We start from the raw sequence: 27659 nt of genomic DNA on the forward strand, positions 1-27659 counted from the left end.
TGGAGGGAGGAGGATTTGCATTTTGAGAACAAGGTGGGTTTTCCAGTCTGGCCTCTGAGGCCATTTCTTTGCTGTGTCCTCTGCTTCCCCCAGTCCCTGAGCCCCCTGCGGAGCCCATGCTGCCCAGCACCAGGAGGAATGCTGACTCATCATTGCCCACTCTGTGGTCTTCAGAGCTGGCAGCCCTGCAGAAGTTTGTAAACCACGAGACCTCAGTGACCTGCCCTCCCCTGCTCAGGCCTTATTGCCCCTTTTTCTCAGAACTCCCTCTCTTCTACTGTCTTCAAAGAGGGGATAGGAAAGAGAGCCCCTCCCCTTATCCCGCACGTCCCGAAGGTTCCTAGACGGCATGCCCCTGCTGCAACCGCTGTAAATGCTGCTGAGACACCCCCTCCCCGGGGGCGGCGATTTTATTTTTTAGAAGGAAAAAAAAAAGTCATGTACATATATACATAAAGGCATATAACTATATATAAAGAGATAAAGATATCTATGATGTAAGGAAATGCTGGGGAAATGTGAAGTTCCCTCTGAAGTCCAGTTAGCCCCAGGCCCGTGCTGAGGGCGAGCCAACCCTCGCAGAGCGGCCGGCTCCAGCTGCTGTAGTGCCTTCCCCGTTGCATTGCTCCGTATGTTTGTTTTCAGGATATTTTCTTTTTCAATGTCTTTCTTATATGGGTTTTAAAAAAAAAAGGTAATAAAGCTTGTTGCGAAATGATTCCTATTGGAAATGTCTTCCTTGATCTTCTTCCATCTCAGGGGAGTTGGGGATAAGGATGGGAAGTGAGAGGGTCACTCGTGTCATGGTCATGTGAGACTTTGTTCTGCCGCCAAGTGGAGGAATGAAGGCAGCTGCTCCAGGAACTCTCCAAGGACCTGGGCTGCAGGTGCTGCCAGGGGGAGAGCCGGCCTGGAGAGGGGAGGGATGTGGATTACAGATGGCAGCTGTTAGAAAGGAGGAGGCCGGGGGCCTGCTGGAGTAGGAAGTGATCTTTGTGTTTCTGGAACTCTTTACAAATGGGAGCTACAATTGTGCTTCAAAGCTGAAGATCATTTCACCCGGAAGAAGAGGGTTAGACTGGATGACTCAGGCCTGGAGGTCCCTGCACAAGGTCACTCTCTGACTCCCCCCAAGGCACATCCCAGCAACTGTGGACTCTACCGCACAAGAATTACTAAGAAGAAACTGTGTCTGCCCCACAGTACCAATTGCATACCGCACAATGTGCAGAGTCCTGGGCCTACTGGGCTGCCCAGAGCTCATCCAGTTCAGCCGCTTTCTCTAGGAAGGAGAGAACTCCAGCCCAACAGACATCCTCAGGGCCCATCTGGAACACCCCACAAAAGTTAAGTCTTTCAATGATGCTGCAGGTGCCTGGGATGGAGGAAGTTTCTGCTTTTCACTGCGACTCACTTAGTTATGGAGTGGAACTGCATTGTGAAAGAACTGGGCAGAGTTAAACTTTTTGCACCAAAATAACGAATTCCATTTCCCACAACATAGTGGGAAAATGCTTGTTAAGTGCAAACTCGTAAGTTTGGCCTTGTTGTTGGTGATCTATGGGGCTCAGCACATACGACAAGAATCCATGCCAGTCTTACTCTCCCACACCCATGCTATTCATGTGGCGAGAGGGACGATGATTCAATGCAGGGGAAGCCAGGCCAAGTCCTGGGTCTAGAGGGAGCTCTGTGTCCTTGCCGAGGCCTGGGAGAAACTGGTTAAGAGTAGGTGTTCTGGGCCCAGCACGGTAGCCTGGTGGCTAGAGTGCTTGCTTTGAACGTGTTGGGATCTCATATGGGCACCGGGTTGTGTCCTAGCGGCCCTGCTTCCCATCCAGCTCCCTGCTTGTAGCCTGGGAAAGCAGTCGAGGACGGCCCAAAGCCTTGGGACCCTGCACCCACATGGGAGACCCATAAGAAGCTCAGTTCCGACTGCTGTGGCCACTTGGAGAGGGAATCAGTGGATGCAAGATCTTCCTTTCTGTCTGGTCTCCTCTCTCCTCCTCTCTGTCTTAGGACCCTGTTGGGAACAAGTTCTAGAAACCCCTCCCCAGCTCCATAAGCTGCTGCCAGTGCAATGGAATATACTCACCAGTGCCAGGCGTGTCCTGGGTCCAAAAACAGAAGGTGGCAGGAGCCGCACACGCACACATGCTCACACCCATTTCTTTCTTGCTTCCCAAGACTCAGATGGGTGGTCACAGGGGACGTTTTCAAGTCTTTCTTAGTTTTTATCAAAGTGAGACGAGAACAAGAAAAGGAAGCCTCCCAAGGTGGAATAATTTCCTGATGGTAACATGTGAGCACGTTGACTAGCTTGGCTCCTCCCATACAAGGTAAGGCAGGCTGTGGTCTCAGCAGCGATCTCCATGGCCCGGGCACGGGGGACAGTGACAGTTCTGAACCATTCTAACACCACAGAAAGCCTTGGGGAGTTGGACAAAGGCTCAACCCTCTCTTGGAGAATGATCATAAAAAATCTCAAGCTCCATTTCAGGGAGTTCCAGGTCCCCTGCAGACTAGCTACAGGCCCCGGTTCAGAAGCTGGGACCGAAGGCGGCACGGGCTGGACAAGCCCCTCCCCTGTAGCCGAGCCACAGCCTGGGAGTCACACCCTGAGTGCCTTGTTCGGTTGCACTGGGCCAAGTTGCTAAGAATCACTGTCATGTAGAAACTCTGTCCCCAAGCGCTTTTATTGCCCCTTCTTTGTATCTCGCAGGAGTCTGGGACAGCTCAGGGCCCATTCCTTCTTCTGTCGTCATGAGATGACAACGTGGGCTCCGCTGTCTGCTAGGCCGACCCATTAGAGATGGGAAGGGACAGGCTGGAGGCTGGAGGTCCATCAGGGAACAGCAGGCTGTGGAGCGCTGGGTGGAGGGAGGGGCTTCACACACAGGAAGGTCCCACCTGCCTGGCCTTGCAATGGGCTGCCTTGCAAGGGAAACAGGGATGGGGCTGGTGGGGGTGGGCCGACCACTGCAGTTACAGGAATGGAAAAAAGGACACACACACACACACACACACAGAGCGTCTCCTGTCCCTTTCAAATACTTTTCATTAAGCTAGTCCCATTTCGAACACCTCAAAGTTTCATTTGGGGATCTCCCCAATCGAAATGCCGGACACAGAACCCTAGCCAAGAAAAGACAGAAGACAGAACAGGTCAATCTACCACCTCAGCTGTATGTTGGCAGTGAAATACTGGACAAATGAAGACTCTATGATGGACTGTGTCAATCAGTGGATTCTTCAATGACCTCATCGAGCTGGGAGTGGCGAAACTGTCAGCAATTCATAACTGGAGAACTATTAAAACCACTTAAGCAAGTATCTCAGAGCATGCCCCACATCCTGGACTTGGGGTGGGTGGAAAACTGGGTGGGGCTTCTCCCTCAATATCCCCCTTTACCTCAGATACATGAAGGAAACAATATGGACATAATAGTCTCACCCACTTCCCTATAGCCCCTGAACCTTTTTTTTTTTACCGTAATTAACTATGTAAAGATTGTCAACAACACAATAAAAAAAATGGATAAAAAAAAGCTAGTCCCATTTCATTTAAGTGGAGGAAACAAAAGAACAGATTTAGATCAGAATAAAAATTTATTTCAGTAAAGAATTATATTTCTGATTTGTAAAAGTTGAAAATGCTCATAGGAATTACCAGCTCCGAGTTGGAAGCCACTGGGCTCACCGCGTGCAACAGGAGTCACTTCTTCTTGCCGGCCTTGGGGGCCTTCTCCAGGCCCTGCACGTGTTTTCGAGGGAGGTGATACTCTTCTGCAATCCGAACAGCAGAAACCCCTGAGTGTGGCACTAGCTGGCTCCCTGACAGCCCTGCCACCCTGCCCCATCCCAGTGCTCCTGGCCCTGAACTTGACCCATGCTGCTCGTTGGCACAGCTACGCCTCTTAAGGCTCATTCCTCCCACACAAGGGCCCTCCTGTGACATGCTCTACCACACCCAGCTCCCCATGGCTGAGGCTGAAGTGTCCACACGCAGAGCTGGTGCGTGTGACTTCCTCATGAGCGTGTGTGTGTGCGGGTGAGTATACACAGATGCTCCCTGACCTGCAGTTTACAGACTGATAAACCCATCACCAGCTGAAATTATTCTAAGTCGAGACTGCACTGAAGTCACCTAATTCTCCACGTGTGTTTAGCAACCAGCACACGTTCAAGCGTCACTATTGCTCTCTGCAACCTCGGGTTGCTACCACCACTGTCTGACATCATGAGGGCTGCCCACCTTCTTGTCAGTCCAGGGAAAGATCACAGCTTAAACTGTGAAGCATGCTTGCTAACAAATATCACTTTTCTATCACGAAGCTGGAAGCTCCTGAATTTAAGCCATCCTAAGCCAGGGGGCGTCTGTATGGGTACAAAGGTCATAATGACGAGACCTAGCTGAGTCGTCTGCCAAGCAGGAGGGGAGATGCTCACCGAGCAACAGCCGGCCCAGGTGGTGGACCTGGTTGCCCTGGATCTGCACCTGCAGACTGTCCTTGGCACCAGGGGCAGGAGTGATGGTGGTGCTTGCCTGGCAGCGCTGCTGGAGGGTGGCAGCCACAGAGTAAGGATCCAGCCCATAGGCCTCCAAGTTCCGGACCACAGTCACCTGAGGGACAGCAGGGACAGATACTGAAGCTGGGTGCCGCCACATGTCCTCCCATCCAGAAGGCCACCTGGAGCCCCAGCGGCCCCCTCATGGGGGCTCTCATGGGTCCCCACCCCCGTAACCATGGCTTCTTTGTATCCAAATAACTTACTTTGGTGCTTCTCAATTGATTCTCTCTATCCAATGGATGTGTTTTATATTTAGTAGGGTGGAATCACTATCCTAAATATAATAGTCTAAAGCATGAACAAAGGAACCTCATAATGAACCGCACACACTAATCCCGTTTGAACAACCTTGACTAACCTATATCCCCATCCACTCCCCAATCTCGGATTCCTTTAATGCAAAAGCAAATCTTCCCAGACAATGGATCAGTTTGTCCATCTGTAAGCATTTCAAAATACAGCTCCAAAAGATAAAGGCACTTCTTCCATAAAAACAAAACTAGCAGTACAACTACAAGTACATGAGCAATAATGTTAATATCAAACATCCAATCAATAACACAGGTGAAACCAGCTTTTCCACGAACTTTGAGATTAAAACAAAAACCACAGTGCATGTATCTGGCGTGGTGATTAAGTCACTGTTTATGACACCCTCATCTTAGAGTACTGGGGCTCTGATCCTAGCTCCACTTACATCGGCTTCCTGCTAATGTGCGGCAGCAGGTGGTGGCCCAAGGACTTGGCTCCCTGCCACCTGGGTGCCTCGGACTGAGTGCTGGGCTCCTGGTTCAAGCCTGGTCTAGCCCTGGCTGTGCAGGCATGTGCGGATCGAACCAACAGAAGGAAGATCTCTGAATGTCTCTTTCTCTCTCTGCCTTTCAAATAAAACTAAAGTTTAAAAATTAAAGAAATGTTTAAAGAATCCCTTTAACGAGTAAAATAAAATTACAATTGGCGTGTGTTGCTTTAGAACAGGTCCTCTCTCATTCATGACTAGAGATGGTCGAGTGTTGCTATCTGCATGCATAGGGAGGATGGCTACCAATCAAGCCTGTAAAATTTCTAGAACACTAGCACTGGTGGGGTAGTTCAGCAAGCTAATCCTCTGCCTCACAGCGCCAGCATCCCATATCTCCCATATGGGTGCTGCTCATGTTCCAGCTGTTCCACTTCCTATCCCACTTTTTGCTTGTGACCTGGGAAAGCAGCAGAGGGTGGCCCAATCAAGTCCTTGGGACACCTGGCTCCTGGCTTCATACCAGTTCAGCTCTGGCCATTGCAGCCATCTGGGGAGTGAACCAGTGGATTGAAGACCTCTATCTCTCCTTCCCTCTCTGTAAAATCTGTGCCTTTCAAAGGAAAATAAATCTTTAAAAAAATAATATTTTCTACCACTTGACCTTGGCAGCTCAGTCCAGCTCCTGACATGATACAGGTACCCCCAACATGTCTTCTCCCTGCTGGTGATGCCTAATCTTTGTTCAAGACCTCTAGGAAATAAATCACTATTTTATGAACTACCAATTTCAATTCTGGACAATTTTTACTATTAACTATTAATCATTAATCATTACTATTATCAAGTGTCTGCCTGGCACATTAGAAGGTAGAGGCCAGCCAGAGCCAGCGCGGACTCGGTTCCCACAGTGGCTCCCATCACTGTGTGTGCCGTGTACTATTCTAAGTGCCCCACCCACGCACCCTCCTTCCTTTGATCCTTGCTATGTCTTCCCGTGATTGGGACCACCATAAGGAAACTCAGGGGAGGAGCAGTCTGCCCTGGGTCAAAGAGCTGCCTGTGAGCCCAGGCCAGGTTCCAGAGCTTGTGCACACAAACTCCTAGAAAGTTCTCTATTCGGAACCAAGTCTGTCTGGTTGGACTTTCCTCCCAATAACCCCATTTCTGTCTTCTCCGGCAGGCCAAGTAAACACGCTGCTTTTCCAGGGGATAGCCCTGCACATAGCTGAGGACACAGGTCAATTGTTTCCAATGACTCTGTGTTGCCAAGCTAACCACGCTTGGCCTCTCCAGCCACATTTTTGTACAAGTGATTTTCAGAACAGAATGTAGCAGAGCTGAAAGTCTGTGAAAGAGTACTATGAGAAATAAATAAAAATAAAATCTTGTCTACGTTTGGGACCAGGTCCTAGCAAATTTCCTGGCACAAAATCAAAGAGGGCATCGAGCAGGGAGGGCCAGCGCCACCTGTCTTACACTGGGCTTTGCCCAGCACACAAGTAGGGCGCTTCTGAGTCTTCTTGAAGGTGTTTGGAGCCAATCTGAAAGCCTCCAGTCACTTAGGGAGAGTGGGACTTAGCAGGGACCTCATCATTAACTTGTCATTTATCACCATCCTTAAACACTGTATCTAGCTTCTTAGAAGCCTGCTGTGGACCACACATTGTGATTTCTAAAGTTACCTTTTTATTAGAGGCCTTCTGTGCTAGGGTGATGTCAATGGGGCTGATTTTCCCCTTCTTCACGATGGGCTCTTGTCCAGGAAAGGTCACTTGATAGGCAGGCTGCAGTTTCTCCAAACATCTGGAACGGGCGGGCGTTTAGGGTTGTGAGGTGACTAAGCTAACAGCCAGCAGGCGGCTGGGCCTACACCGCCCCTGCAGGCGAGGTCCACGGGCTGCCAAGTAACTCAGCATCTGGCCAGGCATGTGTGTCTCTCGGAGCTGTCACAGTGTGGCCTGTGATAAGAGGCATCAACTTGGGGAAGGGGCGGCCGTGACTGTGCATGGACCTGGCCTTCTGAAAATGCGCTCTGTCCTCCCATGCTCCTTACCCAGCTGGCTGCCCCCAACTGCTCCACAAAGGGCCAGGGCGCATCTTTCACAGAACACTTCTTGCACAGGGATTTCTACCTGTGCCCAACCGGATGTTCTCTTCCTGGCATACAGTACAGGACTTACAAACTTTCTCAACAAAGATCCAAATGGTAAATATCTTAGATTCTGTGGACCACGTGGTCTGTGTTGCTGCTTCTCCATCTTGACATTACTGTAGCACAAAAGTATTATACCGACAACATACAAATGGGAATAGCTGTAGTGTAATAAAACTTTATTTACAGGAACAGGTGGTAGGTCCGATTTAGCCAATGGGCGATAGTCAGCTGTGCTGTGGACATGAGGACAAAAAGTCTTTCCTGGGCCCGGCATGGTAGCCTAGTGGCTAAGGTCCTTGCCTTTTATGAACCGAGATTCCATATGGACGTCGGTTCTAATCCAGGCAGCCCTGCTTCCCATCCAGCTCCCTACTTGTGGCCCAGGAAACCAGTCAAGGATGGCCCAAAGCCTTGAGACCCTGCACCTGTGTGGGAGACCTGGAAGAGGTTTTTAGCTCTGGATGGGCTCAGCTCCAGCTATTGCGACCACTTGGGAAGTGAATCAGCGGACAGAAGATCTTCCTCTCTATATATCTGACTTTCCAATAAGAATAAATCTCTAACAAAAGTCTTTCCTTTGATGACTTTAGAATAATTCTCCCCAGTCTTTTTCTGCTTCTATATCTACTTGAAGTTTTTATTTTTAGTAATATTCATTTTCTTTCTTCCTCTCAAGTTCTACTATATGGTATTTGCTCTAATGGTTCAAGACGCCCCGCCATCATTATTCAAGCCTGTGCTTATATAGACTGCTATTGTATGAATAGAGACAGAAGCCAGAAACTGGAAAAGTGACAGTTTTGCAGCTCCATGTGACAGAGACGAAGGGCTGGGCGTGGTCGTGGGGAGGCACAGCCAGCTCCGCTCACCTGCTCACCAGGCCGTCCCACGGCAGCTTCAGGACGCTGTGCCGCTCGTTTTTCTCCAGTAGGCAGTCACACAGGGTGGGATCCAACTGCACAAGACTAGAGGACGAAGCAAGGAGGAAATCCCAGACTCAGGCACCTCGCGACTCGCCCTTACCTGCCCTCAGCACTCATGCAGGGGCAGCCTCAACCAAGGACCCCAGTCCACCAGGCAATGTACCCTAAGCGTGGGACACTCCAGCCTTCCCCAGGGGGAGAGGCAGGTGATGGAGGGGAAGACGGATGGGACAACTCCCAGGACCTGTCCCCGCTCTGCAGCCAGCCTGGGGGCCGAGGCTCTGACTCAGCTTCACAGGTGCCTGGCCAGGAACAAAGACAGGAAGCGGAGCTCCTTAAATGTGGGTTAGATTAGGCCTTTTACTCAAGATGTCTTTTTAAAGTAAGAAAAAAATGAATGGAACTCTGTTCAGTTGGTCCTTTACCAACTAAGTAAATAGCAAAAAGCTCTGAAGACTTGGGTGAGTTGTGTGTGAGGTCTGCATCCCACCCCTCACAGTGCCCCGTGCACATGGGCATCAGTGGGGGCCTTTAGCCAAACGCCGACGCGTGGCAGGTGCCAAGCAGCCTGAGTGGGAACTGCCTGGAAGCCAGCTCTCGGGATGATATCAGAGATGCCATGGCTGCTACAATGCACCCCAGAAAGTGAAAACTGAACCAGGCAGACCTGGCTCCCCGCCTCCCCCACTCACTTCCTGTTGTCCACGTCAACCAGGTCATTTCTCTTGGCGTAGTCAATGATGACAGCTCGGACCTCGCTGCCTTCGAGGAGGCTCCCCTTCCTAGAACGGGAGCACCAGAGGAGTCCGCTGAGGCTGTGCCAGCCTCAAGACTTGCTCAGCAAGGTGTCTGCCTCGGCTTTCGACCACTGCTTTCTTCCCTTCCCCCTGACTGAGGCAAGCCCTCCTGCATGATGGCAGCAAAGGGAGACATACACTCTTGTTCACCTTGTCCAGGAAACTACCACAGAGGAGGAGGCTTGAAGCTGGAGTTACGGGAGACGGGGCCGAGGAGGCTGGGACCCCAGCAGGCAGAGGAGGGCTGCCGCCCCCACACTCACTTGTGGCCAGACTCCTGGAAGAGCGGGGTCATGCCAGCTGGGACACAGTAGAGGGGTTTTATGTCCGGGGGTTGATAGGGCTGTTCCCCGCTACCCTCGTGGTCAGTCTGAGAGGTCAGGGAGGACTCGGGTACGACGAAAGATGTGATCCTAAAACCCAGTGGAAGGAAAGAAAACACACTTTGTACTAGCATCCTGGCGGTCCCCGCTCTGGGTCCCAGACACCCAGGGCCAGCTGAGCCACGGCCAGCGGGCTGTGGGCACTCACCTCGGGTGTCTCCAGTCCACAGCCACCAAGCTCTCCACCCCTTTGCTGAGCTCCTTCACCTGCACGATCTGTTCCTGCTGCATGTGCTGCAGGAACTTGGAAAGCTAAGGAGAAAGGACCAGTGGCAGCCACTTCCTAGGCTCCCTGACACAGCACCTCAGCCGGGCCGGGCCTAGCAGGCAGCACCTGTGGAGGGATGAGAGGCCAGCCCTCCCCCCATCACCCCAAGACCTGTGCAGCTCCATCCGGCCTGCTGGACGCTAAGCCGGGAGGTCCAAAGGGAAGAGCGAGTGGTACTACCCACCCAGGGCCTCCCCAGTGTCCTGTGTGCCCCATGAGGCTCTCCGTGTAGAATGCAAAGTAGGTGCCTGCTATTTACCTTCTTGTAACTTGACTTCTTTATGTCCAGCTGGCGGCCCTCTGGGCTGGCAGCAAATGGAGAAAAGGCAAGTTAAGTGAACTGACACCAGGAAAGACAGCCTTTCCCCCTCAGCCTTCCTCCCCATGCCCTCTTCCCACAGGTCACAGTTCCAGAACTCTGTCCAGGTGTGACACCAGCCAGGGCTGTCCAAAAGAACTTCCCAGGAAGGCAGCCCATCCCCTTCTGTGCTGTCCACATGGGAGCCACCTATATGACAACTAAGCATTTGAAATGTGACTCAGGTCGCCGACGAACTAAATTTCTACCTTTACTTTAAATTCATTTAAATTTAGAATAAAAGAGCTGCGATACTGGCTAGAGCTTTAGATTCCTCTTGAACGGCAGGACTCCACCCCTCAACGGGTCCTTCCCAACACCAAACTCACAGCCTGGGCATCCAGGCTGGTGCAGGGTCAGCAAGCGCCACCTTGTGGCCACCCATCACCTATCCACTCTCCATCGCCACACCGACACCACAGTGGTGGTCCACAGCTCATGTGCCCTGGCCTGATCCTGGGTCCCCTCCACGACACGTCTGCTGCCTCTTATCCCAGCGACATTAGCTTTGGAGGGAGCTTCCAGATAAGAGCTGTGCCCGCTCTCCTCTCCCCAGAACCTCTCTTTTTTCACAATGTGACATTCAACAGCAGCAAGATGCTAGGGATAACCCTTCCAGAAGACAGCACCACTGCAGATGCAGACTTCATACTGCAGAACACCCCAGAACCCCCCACCTCCTCTCCCCAGTCCTGACAACCCAGCAAGGTCATGACAAATTCCTCAACCTCCCTGGTGTAGGACACCTTGAAGCAGCCCACATGTGACAGGCAGACACTGAGAGCCACTTAAACAGAGCAAGATTCCCCCCTAAAAAAGAAATCCAGTCTTAGGATAAACTCCATAACCGACACAACAGCATTTATCGGGTGTTTATTAGCTGTCAGAGACCACCTCCTCTTGCCATCAATCCGGACAGTGCTGCAAGTGGCTCAGAGAAGCATGGCAGGAGCCCTGCACTCCTGAGACCCCTGAAGCACACCCCTCCTCCTGGCTTGTGCTTTGGGGGAAAGGAGGAGATGGAGGAGGGTCCCACATCACTTCTTCTTTCTGACACCATCTAACATGGCCCTTGTATATTTCACAAATGTGAAGAGACTGACCATTCCAGAAGGAGAACCCTGACAAGAAGCCATCCTGGGACTCTCCCAGATCACCCACTTAATCTGAGACAGCTCAGGAAACCGGCCCTACCCACCCCCCCGCCTCCCCGAGGGGCCATGGCAGAGAACACCGGAGTTGAAGGGGGGCAAATCTGAACTATCCACTTCCTCCACCTCCTCTCACTGGCTGAAACCTAAGTGTGTAAAACCCAGGACCCTGCTTACTTCCCACCCTTCTACCCTTCATGGCACCCCCAGGCCCCCCTCAGCCCCGCTGGGTCCCACCATCCGGGAACGGGAGGGAGCCACTATACCAGCAGGAGAACATGTGGCTGCCGAGCAGTGTGCTGCTGAGGAGTGGGAGGTCGGCCTTCTGGACGCGGCACTTCAAGGCGTGCAGGAAGCATCGCTGCAGCAGCTCATCCATTTGCTCTGCCAGGCAAAGACCACACAACCTCCTTCCAGAGGGAGGCCGGATGCCTGCGGGGGCCCAGCTCCACCCCCACCTTGGCCTCTGGGCTCCCCCTTCTGGGGCTCACAGCCAGGAGGGCGCAAAGAAACCCTGGAGGGCTCAGGAGCTGGGGCAGACTGGCACCAGGACACAGGGCATACACAGCAAGGACTCCAGGCAACAGGTCCCAGGGCTGCGACACTCCCTTCAGTACCACTCTGGTCCCAAGGGAGGGGGCCCGTCTGTGTCCTAGCCCTGACCCTCCCGGAGCTGTACCTTGCAGTGTCCTGCTGTCTGTGGGGTCCTGCTCCAGGCCTCCAGCGCTGTTGGCTTCTGGGGCAGACGTGTCCCCACACTCGTGAGGCACCTCCCCACTCCCCTCTTTCTCTCCCTCCAGCACCAGGCGCCTCATGTCTTCCAGCGGCACGGGATCCTGTGTAGACGCCTTGTCATCTCTGATATCCGTGGGATCCGGCACCAGGGGTGCCATGGAAGGTGGAGCGGATTTGGCCCCGGATCGCCTGCAAGAATATCACGTCAGAAACACCAGGCCGCAGCCCATACCCACACCCACACCTGGGCACGGAGTCAGCCAGGGGCTCACAGCAAGCAGCAACCCCTGGCAGGGGCGTCTGTGAGGGAACAAGGGAACAGGGAGTCTGGGCCTCGTCAATCCCACTTCCAATCCTGGACCCAGAAGAGTTCTATGCCTCAGTTTCCTCCCCTCTGAAATGGGGAGAATCATTCTTTCCTCTCCCCAACCCAAACAATGTAAGAATTATCAACAGACATCCTGAGACAGAGAAAGATGAAGGAAAAGCAATTAAATCTGGGGTTCTAAAGCTCCTCCCCGGACAAGTTTAAAATAACAACGCCATCTGGAACCAGGAGCAAAACTGAGATGGCAAACGCAGCTGCAGCCCTGGTGTGCTGCTGCAGCCCCAGCAACAACCTGAGGCCCAGAACAGATGGCAGGAGTCTGCACCACGCCACCTCAGCCCTCCCTAAAAGGCAAGGGGCATTGTTGTTCACTGCCGTGGTAAAATGATCAAATGACCAGATCAAGAACCAGGACATGGCCCTAACAGCAACAGCTAGTCAGCACATGTTACTTCTATAACAAGGGGGAGACCGAAAGTGGAACCTGAATGAGTGAGCAGATTTTCATCCTGGGGCCCATGGATCTGACCTGCTTGCATTTGAACCCCAAAGCACCTGTTATGAAGCCAGATGATGCCTATAAAGGGTGTGGCAGATAAGGCCAGACTGACCAGCAAAACCAACACAAGCCAACGTAACCATGGGGTGGGCAGAGGTGAGCCAGTCTCTTAAAGCTTCTTCCAGGTCTGGGGTGCTATCATCCACCCTGAAAATAAACGTCTAACCTCTTAGCTAAATAGGAAGAATACTCTCTTCTTTCCTCAGCTGGCAAAGAAGCCAAACTCGAGATGGCGATCTGCCTGAGGACACGGTGGGGACTAAGGCTTTCTGAACCCAGGCCCCTGCTCTCTCCGCCCACCCCACCCCCTGTACTTACCACAGGTGGTCCTGGTAGGTGTGGAGCACAGAGAAGCCCCTGCCCTTCAGGCCTGACGTCAGCATGTCAGCTGTGGACATGGCCGCCACTCCGATGGCTACAGGGGCTCTGAGAAGAGGAAGGCCAGAGAGCGGGGTCAGTGGAAGACTCCCACAAGAGCATGCATCAGGATCTCCCAAGAGAAGCATGGCAGTCCCAGCTTGCACTACAAAACTAAACTCGGGTCAGTCTCGACTTCCTTCAAATTCTCCGCTGATGACACTTTCGAGACCCTGTGCTGACATTACCACTGCCTCTGGCTCATTCTTAGTATGAATTAAATGTGGAAGGACAGTTAAAGTCTCTTTTCTTTAAAAACAACAACAACAAAAAACAACTTTCAATTTACTCTATGAAAGGCATACAGAGACAGACAAACCAAGAGGGATCTTACAGCCACTGGTTCACCCCCCAGATGCTTGCAACAGCCAGGGCCCAGGCAGCCTAAAGCCAGGAGCCTGGATTTCTATCCAGGTCTCCCTACCTGAGTGGCAGGGACTCAGGAACTTGAGCTATCGCCTGCTGCCTCCCTCAGTCTGCATTAGCAAGGAGCTGCTTTCCCAGGGCACCAGCAGGGAGCTGGATCAGAAGTGAAGCAGCTAGGACAGAAACTGGCACCCAATAGGATATTGGCACTACAGGGTGGAAGGCTAGCCCCTACAGCACCAGTTCTTTCTAACAAGGCTTGCTCTGGGAAACCATATATCTGTATGTTTTCAGGATGTCAGAAATAACCACATTCATAGTGATACAAAAACTCCCGAAGCCCAGAGAACTCTCCATCAACCCAGAGTGACACATGAATTGGCTGCATAGTGTCTTGAGGAAGGTGACCAGAGTAGACAATGAGGGACTGCACAAGACTGCTCCAGTAGCTCACATCCAGCGGACGTAGTCCCCAAGGCCTAAACTTCAACTTTTTCACTAAATTTTGTGGCTCCACTTACCGGGTCTACCACACAAAGGTCAAGCCGTTCAAGCCTACAAGTCATCTCCTCATCCTTCTGGAAAAGGTGACTATTAATAAACTGAAAGGCGGGCCTCTGGTGCAGTGGTCAGCACCCATATCCCATAGCACAGCGTCTGGATCCGCAGTCCTGGTTCTGCTTGGGACTCCAGGTGTCTGCTAACGCACACCCTGGGAGGCAACAGGTGATGGATTGGAAGTGGTCCTTGCCCTCTCGGTGGGAGGCCCGGATTGAGTTCTGGGTTCCTGGCTTCAGCCTCACTCAGCCCTGGCTATGGCAGGCATTTGATGGACTAGAAGATGAAAGATATTTCTCTGCTTGTCTATTTGAAAGAGAAATCCTGAAAATGATGATACTATTCACTCATCATTCAGTAGGGCAACACAAATGAAAACGACCCATACCCAGTGCTGCCACAATGTAGGGAAGCAGGTTCCAAATGTGCTGTGAGTAGAAGCAAAAACAAATACAGCCTTTTGGCGAACAAACAGCAAACAGGCATCATTGTCAAATTAACAGTGCTGCTTTTCCACATCTACTCTGTAGCAGTATCAAGAAAACTGTCATAGAGACACATGGGGGCCAACCTAAACACCCAACGGGGAGGACACCCTCCAACACCAGCTGTGTGTGTGCCCACAAGAAAAACGTCCACACCACACCAGATGGAGAAAAAATCCACTGGTGCCAGTGTTGTGGCACAGCTGGTTAAGCCACTGCCTGTGAAGCCAGCATGCCACAGGAGTGCCGGTTCAAGCCCCTGTTGCTCCACTTCTGATCCAGCTCCTTGCTCATGTAGCAGCATGAGATAACCCAAGTACCTGGGCCCCTGGAGACGCAAATGGAGTTTCAGGCTCCAGGCCTCAGCCTGGTTTAGGCCTAGCCCTTGCAGTCATCAGGGAGGTAGACTAGTGGATGGAATAGCTCTCAGTCTCTCTCTCTGACTCTGCCTTTCACATAAATATACAATCTTTAAATCACATCGCTTTAACTGCTCTCATATAGTTGGACTACAGAGAGGCAGCAAGAATTTACAGGAAATAGCAACAGCTACTTCTAGAAGAAAAGGACTGTGAGGTAAGGGGACTTTGGATTTCTCAGAACTGTTCATATAACAACTTTTTGATTTATGTGAAAAAGGAAGCAATGACGTGTTGGTTGGTCAATTGTAAACATACTAAGAGTCTGAATCCGTGAATTTGTTGAGACCACCCTGCATATCAGCAGGCTACTCAAAGTACTTAGAGGTTAGGAATGGTGATGTGAAGACTGAGAAAAAGATGTGAAGACACTGAAAGACAAGCAAAGACCAAAATAAAGATACAGGCAGGAGACAAGAGACGTAACAACTAAATGCAAGAGAGTATCCTGGCTCAGTCCACTGGACAGAAAAGACACTAATAGAACAAATGAGACATTCTAGAGAGCATGGAACTTAGCTAACGATATCGTACCAGTCCTCATTGCTTAGCCGCGACTACACTGCAGGTACAGAAGCTGCTCCATTACAGAGCTGCGTAAGGAGTCAGAATCCTATGCTACCCAGAAACCCTTCCGTAAACCTAGTTATTTAGAAGTCGGTAAAAAAACAAAACAAAACAAAAACCAACAAACAAAAAACAAAAGAGCCACAGCAGCAAACACCCTCAGCCCAGGCACATGGGCATCAGCAGACCCGTAGCTGTTCCACAGCAGGTGTGCTCGCTGCTCCATCAGAGGAACTGCGGTTTTCCGCCAACTCTTGGCCCAGGTGTTTTGGAAGCTGTCTTTCCCCTCACCTCCCCTTTCACCTAAGCTTTTCCAGGTCAAGGTACAGTACCTGTTCCCCACCAAGGCAATGGCACAGAGGTCGCCCTTCTGTACCTGAGGCAGACCAGCAGGGGGCACCACGAGTCCTGGCAGCATCAAATCTGCAGGAAAAAGAAGCATCACTACTTAGTTTGGCCTCCATTGAATTTCATGCTAATTCCTCTGGACAAACACTTAGTAAGTAGCAACTCTGTTATTCACCATGGAAACCGAAGAGGACAATGTATCAGACCGCCCTTTGCAGGCCAGGTGTTTCATGGCAGGTTCTAGCCTGAACTGGTTCCCTGAACTCAGCTTGTTGGTCCTGACAGGCACATGGCCACTAGGAATTCTCTCACATCACTTACATTCTTTGAGCCTTACAACAGGGCCAGGGAGCCTCAGAGAGCCCACGAGAAGTGTGATACACAGACGTGGGGGAGGCTATCTTTCAACCAATGGAACCCAGAAACTCATGGAATCACTTGCTGGCGCTATGGCATGGTAGGTAAAGCCATCAACCTGTAATTCTAGCATCCACATTGGTGCCACTTTGAGCCCCGGCTGCTCCACTTCCAATTCAGCTTCCTGCTGGTGTGCTTGAGAGCAGCAGAGGATGACCCAGATACTTGGGCCACTGTACCCCTGTGAGAGGCCTGGAGATGGATCCTGGCTCCCAAGCTGTTGGCAGGGGAGTGGGCCAGTGGATGAAGAGTGCCTCCTTTAACTCTGCCTTTCAAATAAATAAATAAACTTGGGGGGAAAAAAAAACACACACCTCTCCCTAATAGGTCTCAGTCAGTTCTCTTACCTGCTCCCCCCACCAGTTTTTCCAGCACTGGAGGCCATGTTGTGAAGGTCGGCAGGAGATCGGGATGGGACCAGAGCGTGTACACTGTGCAAACAGACCCAGAAAACTCTTCACCGAAAAGTCAATCTGCTAGGGAACTGGCAAAGCCTGACACAATGGCCGCTGCAACTGGAATGCAGAAGAGAAGCTCAAAGCCAGAAAGAAGCTTGTGGGGTTGATGCTCAAGAGGTGACACTCTTTAAGAACAGAGCTAAGAAACTGAGTAACCCTTGAGTCTGTGAGGGGCCCACTCTGCTCCTGGAACGCAACCAAAGGAAAAGGCTACTGTGGAAGAGAGTGGGGGCAGGAGAGAGTCAATAAGGCGCCTAGGTATGACTTCAGAAATCACTGAAGAATAGGGAGCCAGCCTGTTCCTACTTATCCAAAGTGTTTAGATCAAGAGGCATCCATGTCCGTCTTCAGGGCTAGCACAGGAATGGAGAGGCAGAAGTGGAGGAAGACACAGCCTAGGGTAGCAACACTGCACAGTCAGAGCCTCAGACCTCCACTGAACTGTATCACCAAGTCCACTGCCTGCGAGCATCATTTGCTCTATCACAGAACCTACTCTGAGTATCTTACTAAAATCCGACTGTGGAGGTTCTAAGAAACATCCTGAGATGCCCTGAAACCAGCTCCACTCCTGCTTAGTCCCCACTGAGCTCCCCAGCCATTGTGCCCCCATCCAAGAACTTCCCTTTGTACCCAGCCTATGTTTCTGGGTCAGCCTCCCCTCTCCCTCTCTCCTATGGAACTTTCTGGTCTTGAGAGACCCAAAACTAGGAAGGCCAGGTCCAAAGGTATCATTGAGGATGGTAGGCTTGGAGACAATGTGCTTCTTTGCTGTCTGGGAGGAAGGGGAAGGGAAGACACAGAGCGAGGCAGGTGTTAATACCAGGACTGAAGTACCAGCCCTCTCCATCGTGTTGGCATACCTGTTGGGTACAGATTCCGCTCCAGTTCAAAGAGGATGGGGTTACCACCACTCATGTACACAGTCACTGCATCTCCTCTGTGGGCATACAGCTTCACAACATTGAGGTCCTCCTTGCCAGGGACCAACTCAGAGACCTGATCCATACCCAAGGCAGGAAAAGCTGCCGCCACATCTGCCCGGAGCTTCCTCCTACAGAAAGTACAGGGAGAAAACTCAGGACTCCCTTTAAAAAGCCTGCTTGGCTCAACACCCTGCTCTCTCTCCCATCTACCTTCCCAAGTTCCTGGTGCAGTTTATGGATAAGAAAACAGATGCCCAATGGACATCCCAATTAGCCTGGTACGGGATACCTTCCTGATTCATGCCTTGTCCTCAGACCCCAATCCTTTCTCATGGCTACAAGGTATACCACAGCACTAAAAACTGACAGCTGGGCTGCACCATGGCTTAGGGTCTGCGGTGCTGGCATCCATATGGGTGCAGGTTTGAGTCCCAGCTGCTCCACTTCCCAGCCAGCTCCCTGCTTATAAGCTTGGGAAATCAGTGGAAGATGGTCCAAGAGTTTGGGCCGCTACACCCACATGGGATGGCTTCAGAAGAAGCTCCTGACTCCTGGCTTTGGACCAGCCCAGCTCTGGCCCTTGGGGCCATTTGGGGAGTGAACCAGAGGACAGAAGATCTCTCTGTCTCTCTCCTAACTATGCCTTTCAAATTAAAACGCATCTAAAAAGGGGGGGAGGAGAGAGAGCAGATAAGTATAGGTCACTGGTTTTCAATGGCAGTACCTGCATATTACCGTGTGCGCCCACTCCCTGGCATCTCCCTTTCCATCTGTGACTCCTGCACAAAGCAGCCACTTTTTGTCTAGCACTTTTAGTTCTCAGAACGCCTTCTCTCCACCCTATCTAAGCCCTCCCAAGTAATTTTGGAGCACAGGGTTGCTGTATTCCTTCATCGGTTGCACCTTCTACAACTCTTAAAACAGTCACAGTCATGATTAAATGACATTCTCTTTAAACTAAAGACTAGAGACTATCCAAAACAGCCTGGCAGATAGTCCAGGCCCCCTCACCGCGCCCGCGCTCGCCCCCCAGGCTGCTGCCCCTCGGCCCAGGGCGGCTGGTCCGGCCCAGAGAGAGCTAAGGGGCCAGCAGGGCCCAGGACAGGTGCCTCGTGGGCTCTTCAGGTGCCCTCGCTCCCTCACCTGTCCGACCCCTTGATGGCCGTGTTGGACTTGACCCGAAAGGCCTTGGCAAACATGTCTGCTGGTGTGGCCCGTGCAAGGCAAGAAGAGCCGGGACCGTCAGGAAAGCGAGAGCGCCGAGGGTCCCCGGCCTGCAGCCCTGGGGGCAGCCATGCTGGGCACGGCCGCGAAAGGGGCCCGGCAGGAAACCGGCCGCGCAGTTATGCCGTCCGGCACCACTGCGCAGGCCGCGACCGCCCCTAGTGGCGAGGCCGGGAACTGAACAGGGCAGGGCGGAGCGGGGCGGCTCCCGGAGATGTTCCCGCCCCGCCACTGGCCAGGCTCTGCGCCTGCGCTAGTGCTGGGGGCGGGGGGCTGCGGGTCTGTCGTGGGCTCTGTGTTGCTCAAGACGATTCGGCTCATTTCTTTGCACTTCATCTGTGCCGAGTACCGCGTTGAGTAGACGCTTTGCCAGCTCCGTTTCTATTCAGTTTGATTTTTCAATTGTGCAAAATTAATTGCACTCATGCTTTATTAAACTTGCAGGACTCTTACATGCTTTTTTTTTTAAAGATGTATTTATTTTGATTGGAAAGGCAGATTTACACAAAGAAGAATACAGAAAGAAAGATCTTCCATCTGCTGGTTCTCATCCCAAGTAGCTGCAACAAACCGGAGCTGAGCCAATCCAAAGCCAGAAGCTAGGAGATGCTTCTGGGTCTCCCACATGAGTGCACAGGAGCCCAAGCTGCCCTCTGCTGCCTCTCCAGGCCGTGAGCAGGAAGCTGCATGACAGAGGAGCAACCAGGACTGGCACCCATTTGAGATGCCTGTGCGTCCTGAGGCCCTGGACCCTACTAACTTCAAGTGTGTTGATGAGAGCTTCAGAGCTGAAGGGCCAGACAGTCCTGGGGAGTCCTCTTTGTTTGACTTCCTTTCCAGCTCCCAGCTCAAGCAATCAAGAAAACAAAATAAAATGGTCCAAGTACTTAGGTCCCTGCCACTCACATAGGAGACCCTGATGAGTTTCCAGCTCCTGCCTTCCACCTGGCACAGCCTTGGCTGTCGTGGGCATTTGAGAATGATCCAGTGGATGGAAATCCTCTCTCTCTCTCTCTCTTTCTCTCTCTCTGCCTTTCAAATAAATGAATGAATCTTTTGAAACAAAAATGCTTAAGAGCAGAGTGTCCAGGAACCACTGGAAAATCCTAAATCCTTGACTGAAGGTCAGCTGCACAAAGGAGGCTTCTACCTTAACTGTCCAAAGCTGTGGCGGTCCAGTGTCTGCCCACGCCTGTTACAGCCCAGGTGCCAGCCTACTTCCTCCTAAGCACCGGTCTATCAGACTTTGATTCTGAAAGCCAGTCATGGGCGAAGGCCAGAAGAGCCCAGAAGACACTGCCGCTTGGGACACCCACATCTCCTCCTGGCTCTGCTCCCAATTCCAGCTGCCTTGAAGTGCACACCCTGGGAGGCAGCAGGTGGCGGCCCCACTAGGTGGGGCCATGTGTGAGATTCAACTTGAGTTTCAGAAGCTGCATGCATTTGAGGAGAGATCCAGTAAACAGGAGACCTTTCTCACATGCTCTTCCTCTCTTCTTTCTTTCTCTGCCATTCAATGAAAAATACAAGATGCAAAATTAAAATTGAATTTTGGATAAACAATGCATAGGTTTCATAATAATAAGTATATTACAAATATTGCATGGAATATACTTGTACCAAAACTATATGCTGTTTACTTGTGTTCAAATTCAACTGGTGGGTGCCTCTCCCTCTTGACTGGCAGTTGGCATTCGCCAAGGACTCTTGAAAAATCTAGCTCAGAGGTGTGTACACGGCGGCTGCATCCACAAACAGGGGCCAGAGCAGCAGCTTAAGGTCTCCTAGGCTGAAGCTCCTGAGCCATACAGAACCAACAGGTCCGAACAAGCTCCAGGGCTCAAGTCAGGCTGCAGCCACAGAGAACACGTGTTCATGACTCATGTCCCAAAGCACCAGGGGACTCAGTGTCAACGCAACAAATCACTGCACCTCCGGAGCCCCAACACAACACAACTCGGTTTCTCAGAGTCCTGAATGTGAGAAGCCCTAGAATCACAGAGGAGGAACAGGGCCGTGGACAGTTCTCTGGCCTTTCCCAGCTTCTCCAGGTGACCTGCACTCCGCACCCTGCCACCCTCCAACCTCCAGCTGAGTAACAGCCCCAGCACTGCCGCGCTCTGTCTCTCTCTGACCTCTGCCTCCATCTCCACGTTTCCTTCTCTGGCCCTCCTGCTTTCGTCCTTCACCTTCTAAGGCCTGTGGTGATGATTATAGTGAGCTCACTGGCTCATCCAGGAAAGCCTCTTTTCTGGTTTAATTACATCTGCAGGGCCCTTTATACCAAAGGAGGTGACACAGCCACAGATCCTGGGAATAGGATGTGTACATCTTTGTGGGGGACACTGTGATCTATTGATCCTATTTCAGAATCTCAGATCAAGGGGAACAGTGAGTCACACAATTCTTAGAGTCCAGTGGTCTCTTTTGAGTTGTCCCTCCAGGACTAGAGGCAGTGCAGAGACAGTGAGCAACTGGGTGTTAAAACCAGACAGACCACAAAAATAAATCTTAAAACAAACAAAACAAAACAAAACAAAACAAAAAAAACAGACAGGCCAGGACTTGAATTCTAGGTCATCATTTAGTAGCTGGGTGGCCTTGGGTGAGCTATTCATCTCACACAGGATTACTGTGAAGTCTTTTGCTTTTTTTTTTTTAAGATATATTTATTTTTATTGCAAAGGCAGACAGATAGAGAGGAAGATCTTCTGTCTGATGGTTCACTCCCCAAGTGGCCACAACAGCTGGAGCCGAGCTGATCCGAAGCCAGGAGCCAAGAGATTCTTCCGGGTCTCCCACGGGGGTGCAGGGTCCCAAAGCTTTAGGCCGTCTTCCACTGCTTTCCCAGGCCACAGGCAGGGAGCTGTATGGGAAGCAGGGCTGCCAGGATTAGAACCGGCGCCCATATGGGATCCCAGCACATTCAAGGCGAGGACTTTCACCATTATGCTCTGGGCCCTGCTCTGAGTTTTGAATGAACATTTCAGATGCTGCTTGGAATATAATAAACACTTAGCAAATGGTGATGATTAGAAAGGATCCTGGCTAGGATTTAGGATTTCAGAAACACCCCCAGCTGCAGGCAACAGCCTACGTTGCCTTGTAGTAAGGTGAGTGTTACCAGCTAGGAGAAGAGCAGCCAATAGCTGGAGGACATCCTGGGCCCGATTAATGCCAAATTTGTGTTAACTATACCAGTGTGCCAGCATAGTTATTTATTTTATTACTTTCTTTTATTTTACTTTAAAGATATATGGGGGGATTGGTTTGTTGCCACAGGTCCCCAGCCCAGCTCAGCTGGCCCATGCGAGCACCATTTGGTGCTGGGTACCCTATAGGACCCCAAGCGCAAGGGCTGTGAATTGACGGGGAAAGGAGCAACGGATATCTGGGAGGGAGGATCGCAGAGGGAGTATGTTGCAGTTGAGGAGTGATTTTTGAGGGACTTCCATCAACAACGCCACTGTACTTGTTGGCTCAGGTGGAATGCATGTGTCAGAACCGGACCTCCTCAGTTGCTCAGATGGAGCAGTGGATGGCATACCCAGACACACATGGAGGATGTGGTTGTCTATTGGGGCCTGCAGAGGACATCTGGTACCATATCAGCGGAAGGCGGGCAGAACTAATTGGTAACTACCCCCAGCCAGCATTGACAGCAAATATCTAGGCAATTGGAGTACGTCAGCCAATGGACCTTGGAAGGATTTCCTCATCCTTGGAATAGTTGAGATTGACAGCATTTCAAAACTATCAAAACCATTTGAGCAGAACTCTCAGATTATGTGTCATATCTGGGACCCTGGGACAACATCGGGTGGCTGTTCCCCTTCCCCAGGTAATAAAGCAGTTGGGAGCCTGACTGCGGCTTCTCTCCTTCTCTAACCCCTCCCCCCAGATACAGAAGGAAGAAAAGGAAAATTTGGAAACAATGGTCTCACCCACTTTCATCTAACCCTTGGACCCTTCTTACCCTAGCCAACTATGTAAACATCATCAAAATAAAAATTAAATAGTATTAAAAAGATTTCAGAAACATTAAACATTTGCCAAACAAACTGATAGGAATTATACATTTGTGTAAGTTTTAATGACTTCATGACTATTCTAAAATGTAGATGAAGTCAAATATTTTTTCCTTTGGATATGGTGTATAGCCCTTGTCCATTTCCTGCTGGACTACGCTATTTTTATTTTCTATTTTTTTTTTTTAAGATTTATTTATTTTCATTGGAAAGGTGGATTTACAGAGAGAAGGAGAGAGAGATCTGCATTCACTGGGTTACTCCCCAAAAAGATACAACAGTTGGGACTGAGCTAACTTGAAGCCAGGAGCTTCTTCTGGGTCTCCCACATGTGTGCAGCAGCCCAAGGGCTAGTCATCCATTACTGGTCTCCCAGACCACAAGCAGGGAGCTGGAAGAGAAGTGCAGCAGCGGGCACACATGCTGGCACCCATATGGGATCCTGGCACTTGGAGAATTAACCAGTAGGCTACACTTTTGCCTACCACGCCAACATCCCATATGGAGGCCAATTTGAGTCCCAGCTGCTCCAGTTTTGATCCAGCTTCCTACCGATGGCCTGGGAAGGCATTGGGGGTGGCCAGGTGCTTGGGCCCCTGCATCCACATGTGAGACCCTGAAGAGACTCCTAGCTTCTGGCTCCTGACTTCGGACCAGCCCAACTCTAGTTGTTGCAGATATTTACGGAGTGAAGCAGTAAATGGAAGATCTCTCTCTCTCTCTCTCTAACTCTGCCTTTCAGATAAAAATAAATCTAGGCCCTGGGACGATAGTCTAGAGGCTTAAGTCCTCACCTTGAATGCGCCACGATCTCATATAGGCACTGGTTCTAATCCTGGAAGCTCCACTTCCCATCCAGCTCCCTGCTTGCAGCCTGGGAAAGCAGTAGAGGATGGCCCAGCACCTTGGGACCCTGCACCCACGTGGGAGACCTGGAAAAAGCTCCTGGCTCCTAGCTTCGGATCAGCTCAGCTCTTGCCATTGAGGCAACTTGGGGAGTGAACCAGCGATGGAAGATCTTTCTGTCTCTACTTTTCTTCATAAATCTGGCTTTCCAATAAAAATAAATCTTTATAAAAATAAATAAAAAGTAATATTTCTAAAACTTTCACAGTTTCATATGTTCCCCGCCCCTCCCCCCACAAGGCCCCAGCTGCTGTGGGCTGCACTTTGAAACTCAAGAAAAACTATGAAAAGAGATGACAGAAATTTGGGGAAAAGAAACATGTTTCTGGTATTTGGGATACAGGCAAACTTCAAGGTTTGAGACGCACTGAACCAGATGTGAATACCACCAGGAGCAGATGTGCTGGAAAAGTGAGTTTCACAGATTCTCTTGAAATTTTTTTTTTTTAAGATTTATTTATTTTTATTGGAAAAGCAGATTTACAAAGAAGTGGGGGGCATCTTCTGTCCACTGGGTTCACTCCCCCAAGTGGCCACAGTGGCCAGAGCTGAGCCACATGGGTGTAGGGGCCCAAGGCTTTGGGAGCTGGATGGGAAGTGGAGTCGCCAGGAAACAAACCGGTACCCATATAGGATCCCAGCACGTGCAAGGTGTCGATTTAGCCATTAGGTTATCATGCCAGGCCCTCTTGAAATCATTTTTTTTTTTTAAACGCAATCCAAGGGGCTGGTGTTGTGACGCAGCTGGTTAAGCCACTGCTTACAACTCCAGCATCACATATCGGAGCATCCATTCGAGTGCCCACTGCCCTGCTTCCAGTCTAGCTTTTCTGCTGATGCACCTGGGAAGGCAGTAGAAGGTGTTCTAAGTACCTGGGCCCCTGCCACCCAAGTTGGAGACCTGGATGGAGTTTCTGGCTCCTGGCTTTGTTCTGGCCCAACCCCTGCCATTGCAGCCATCTGGGGAGTAAACCAGTGGGTGGAAGATTCTCTGTCTTCACCCTCCTTTCTTCTTCACTGTCACTCTTCCTTTCAAATAAAGAAATCTTTTTTTTTAAGTCAAAATTGCTTATTTTTATTGTAAAGGCAGAGTTACAAAGAGACAGAGACAGTGATCTCCACCCGCTGTTTCATTCCCCAAGTGCTGCAATGGCTGGAGCTGGGCCAGTCTGAAGCCAGAAGTTTGGGAGCTTCTTCCAATTCTCCCAGGTGCATACAGGGGCCCAAGCATCTGAGCCATCCTTCACTGCTTTGCCAGGCCACCAGCAGAGACCTTGTTGGAAGTGGAGCAGTCAGGACTCAACCCAGCCCCCATATGGGACGCTGGCACCACGTGAAGGCTTAGCCTACTGACCCCTAAACTTTTTTTTTTTTTTAACTTAAAAATGCATTCCAATTTCTGGGCCCAGCATCATAGCCTAGTGACTAAAATCCTCGCCTTGCATGCACCAGCATCCTCCTCTGGGTGCCGATTTGTGTTCCGGCAACCTGCTTCCCATCCAGCTCCCTGCTTATGGCCTGGAAAAGCAGTGGAGGACGGCCCAAGCCCTTGGGACCCTGCACCCGCGTGGGAGACCCGGAAGAGCTCCTGGCTTCTGGCTTCAGATTGGCGCAGCTCCAGCCATTGTGACCACTTGGGGAGTGATTCAACAGACAGAAGATCTTGTTCTCTGTCTCTCCTCCTCTCTGTATATCTGACTTTCTAATAAAACTAAATAAACTTGTTTAAAATGCATTCCAATTTCATAATGTTTTACATGGTAGTATGCATTATGGCATTTTTTGCTCTAAAGAAAGTAATAGCAAAGAAGTGATTCCAGGCTTAATGCATCAACTCTATGTTATCACAAAAAGTCAGGTGATTGTGACCACAGGGATATTTGCTTAACTGCATGGGAAACTGCTATGATCTCATTCTGAGCATTTCGGTGGTTTCTGAAATGATTTGCTGTTTATTTGTGACAAGCTCCTTGTGCTTCAGGTGTGTCAGACAAGCATCCTAACAGGAAGACAGCTTTGGCTGCATGGTGACTTCAATGGACTCTTGAACAAGAGGGGCTATGGGGAGGAAGGAAGGACGAGCAAGGTGTGGAAGCTGGTTGAGGGCTGGAGGGCTCAGGGCATCTGCTAAGTGGGGACTGCTGGGCTCCAGCTAGATCCCCGACTGGACTTTAACCTCACCACAGGGACTGTCTGAAGGCACGGAAAGTCTTCGGGTTCCCCAGATTAGAGATTCGCCCGGTTCTCTTCCCTTCCTTGACTCTAGGAACAGCTGGGTGAGAGACAAAGGAGGCCTCTGTGTTTTCCACCTTAAGGGCAGGAAGGGAGAAGGTCACTTCACCTTGGCAATGAACACGACCGGAGATGAATTTCTCCCAGAGCTGGGAGCGGGTTCAGCATGAGCTCAGAAAACCTGTGGGGGCAAGTCCTGCTCCACCGCTTCCCTGGGGAGAAGGGATGACTTCATAAAATGTTGCAACCTCGGAGCTGGAAGGGACCTCCCAACAATCTATCTAAACTTCGTGTTGCCATAGAACCTGTTCTTTCAATAAAATCTCCAAGAAAACGCCCTGCAAACCCCTACGGATCAGGTTTGTTCTGTGACAGGGTAGGGGTGGGGAGGGCCTGTTTACACGGCGAGAAAGTCTCGGCAAACTACCACGGAGGAAGTTTATGTCCAGGGGCCACAAGGGATAATGTGGGCCAAGTCGGACTTCCGAGCGCTGGGTGAAGTTTTTCACTTCCCCCAGAGCGGGACCTGAGGTGGACCCCCTGAGGGTGTCACCGGAGGTAGACTGGGGACCGCGAGGCCGACTCTCAGCAGGGGGCGCCCTTGTCCGATTTTCGGAGGAAGCTGGGGTTCTCTCTTGGCCGCCTCCGGCTCGGCAGGTTTAGAAACTGGGGTGGGAGGCCACCTCAGGAGCACAAGCCCCCGCTTTCTGGCATTTTCACCACCGCGTCTCACTGGTCAGTGAGCGAAACCCTCGGTGTGACGGAGATATCTGAAAATGCGGGTGGGAGGGAGCGAGTGAGAGACATCACACAGAAGCTAAGGCAGCAGAGCCTTCCAAAGGGCCTCGTGCGGGAGGAGCAAGGGTCAAGTTTGGGCTTTGCTATCGGGCGGTCCCAACAAGCGCGGCACCTCTGGAGTCAGCTTCCCCTCTGCCAACCAGCACCCCCCAGCTTCCACTCTGGACTCCAGCGGGGTCCCTAAGAGGGACGCCAGCCCCCGTAAGTGTCAATGAACGGGCTGACAGGATTGCTTTCTCGTTTAAAGTTCCTATTTTAGAGGCAGGCTTGAGCACTCCAGGCAGCCACGTGTAAAGACTGGAGGCTGTAAGCGGCGGGTCGCACTTGGGGCGATAACCGTGGCTTTCACAAGCGCTCCGCCCGCGACTCGTGCCGCTCCCCGCCGCCAAGCCGAGCGCCCAGGCCGCACGACGCTCCCCCGGGAACTCCGGCGCCATCCCGCGCGCGGCCTAGACAGCGGCGCGCTGGGCGCCCCGCCCCCGCCGCGTCAGCGCGCAGCTGCGCAGGGGCGTTTCCCAGGGCATGCCGCGGTTGCTAGG

At 51.3% G+C, this 27659-nt stretch overlaps 1 protein-coding gene across 1 annotated transcript; it reads right to left on the bottom strand.

The window, feature by feature from the left end:
• Nucleotides 1-3586: 3586 nt before the first annotated feature.
• Nucleotides 3587-19312, bottom strand: EIF2D (eukaryotic translation initiation factor 2D). Its single transcript, XM_004578694.3, has 15 exons — nucleotides 19076-19312; nucleotides 17870-18060; nucleotides 16896-16979; nucleotides 16116-16206; nucleotides 13290-13397; nucleotides 12029-12273; nucleotides 11616-11733; nucleotides 10100-10145; nucleotides 9721-9824; nucleotides 9453-9602; nucleotides 9085-9174; nucleotides 8339-8434; nucleotides 6997-7117; nucleotides 4450-4624; nucleotides 3587-3786 (listed from the first exon to the last, which is right to left on the bottom strand). Exons 1-15 carry the CDS (start codon nucleotides 19129-19131, stop codon nucleotides 3716-3718), a joined length of 1746 nt encoding a protein of 581 aa, XP_004578751.2. The 5' UTR covers nucleotides 19132-19312; the 3' UTR covers nucleotides 3587-3715.
• Nucleotides 19313-27659: the final 8347 nt, after the last annotated feature.

Source organism: Ochotona princeps, chromosome 10, assembly GCF_030435755.1.
Source record: "Ochotona princeps isolate mOchPri1 chromosome 10, mOchPri1.hap1, whole genome shotgun sequence".
Taxonomy (NCBI): Eukaryota; Metazoa; Chordata; class Mammalia; order Lagomorpha; family Ochotonidae; genus Ochotona; species Ochotona princeps.

What these genes read in the sequence shown, in the direction of transcription:
- EIF2D (XM_004578694.3), bottom strand. Translation starts at nt 19,131, where the DNA reads ATGTTTGCCAAGGCCTTTCGGGTCAAGTCCAACACGGCCATCAAGGGG. An exon ending in AGCCACATGTTCTCCTGCTG is followed by an intron (nt 10,146 to 11,615) that starts GTATAGTGGCTC and finishes ATTTGCTGCCAG; the next exon opens with CCCAGAGGGCCGCCAGCTGG. An exon ending in TTCCAGGAGTCTGGCCACAA is followed by an intron (nt 9,175 to 9,452) that starts GTGAGTGTGGGG and finishes CTCCCGTTCTAG; the next exon opens with GAAGGGGAGCCTCCTCGAAG.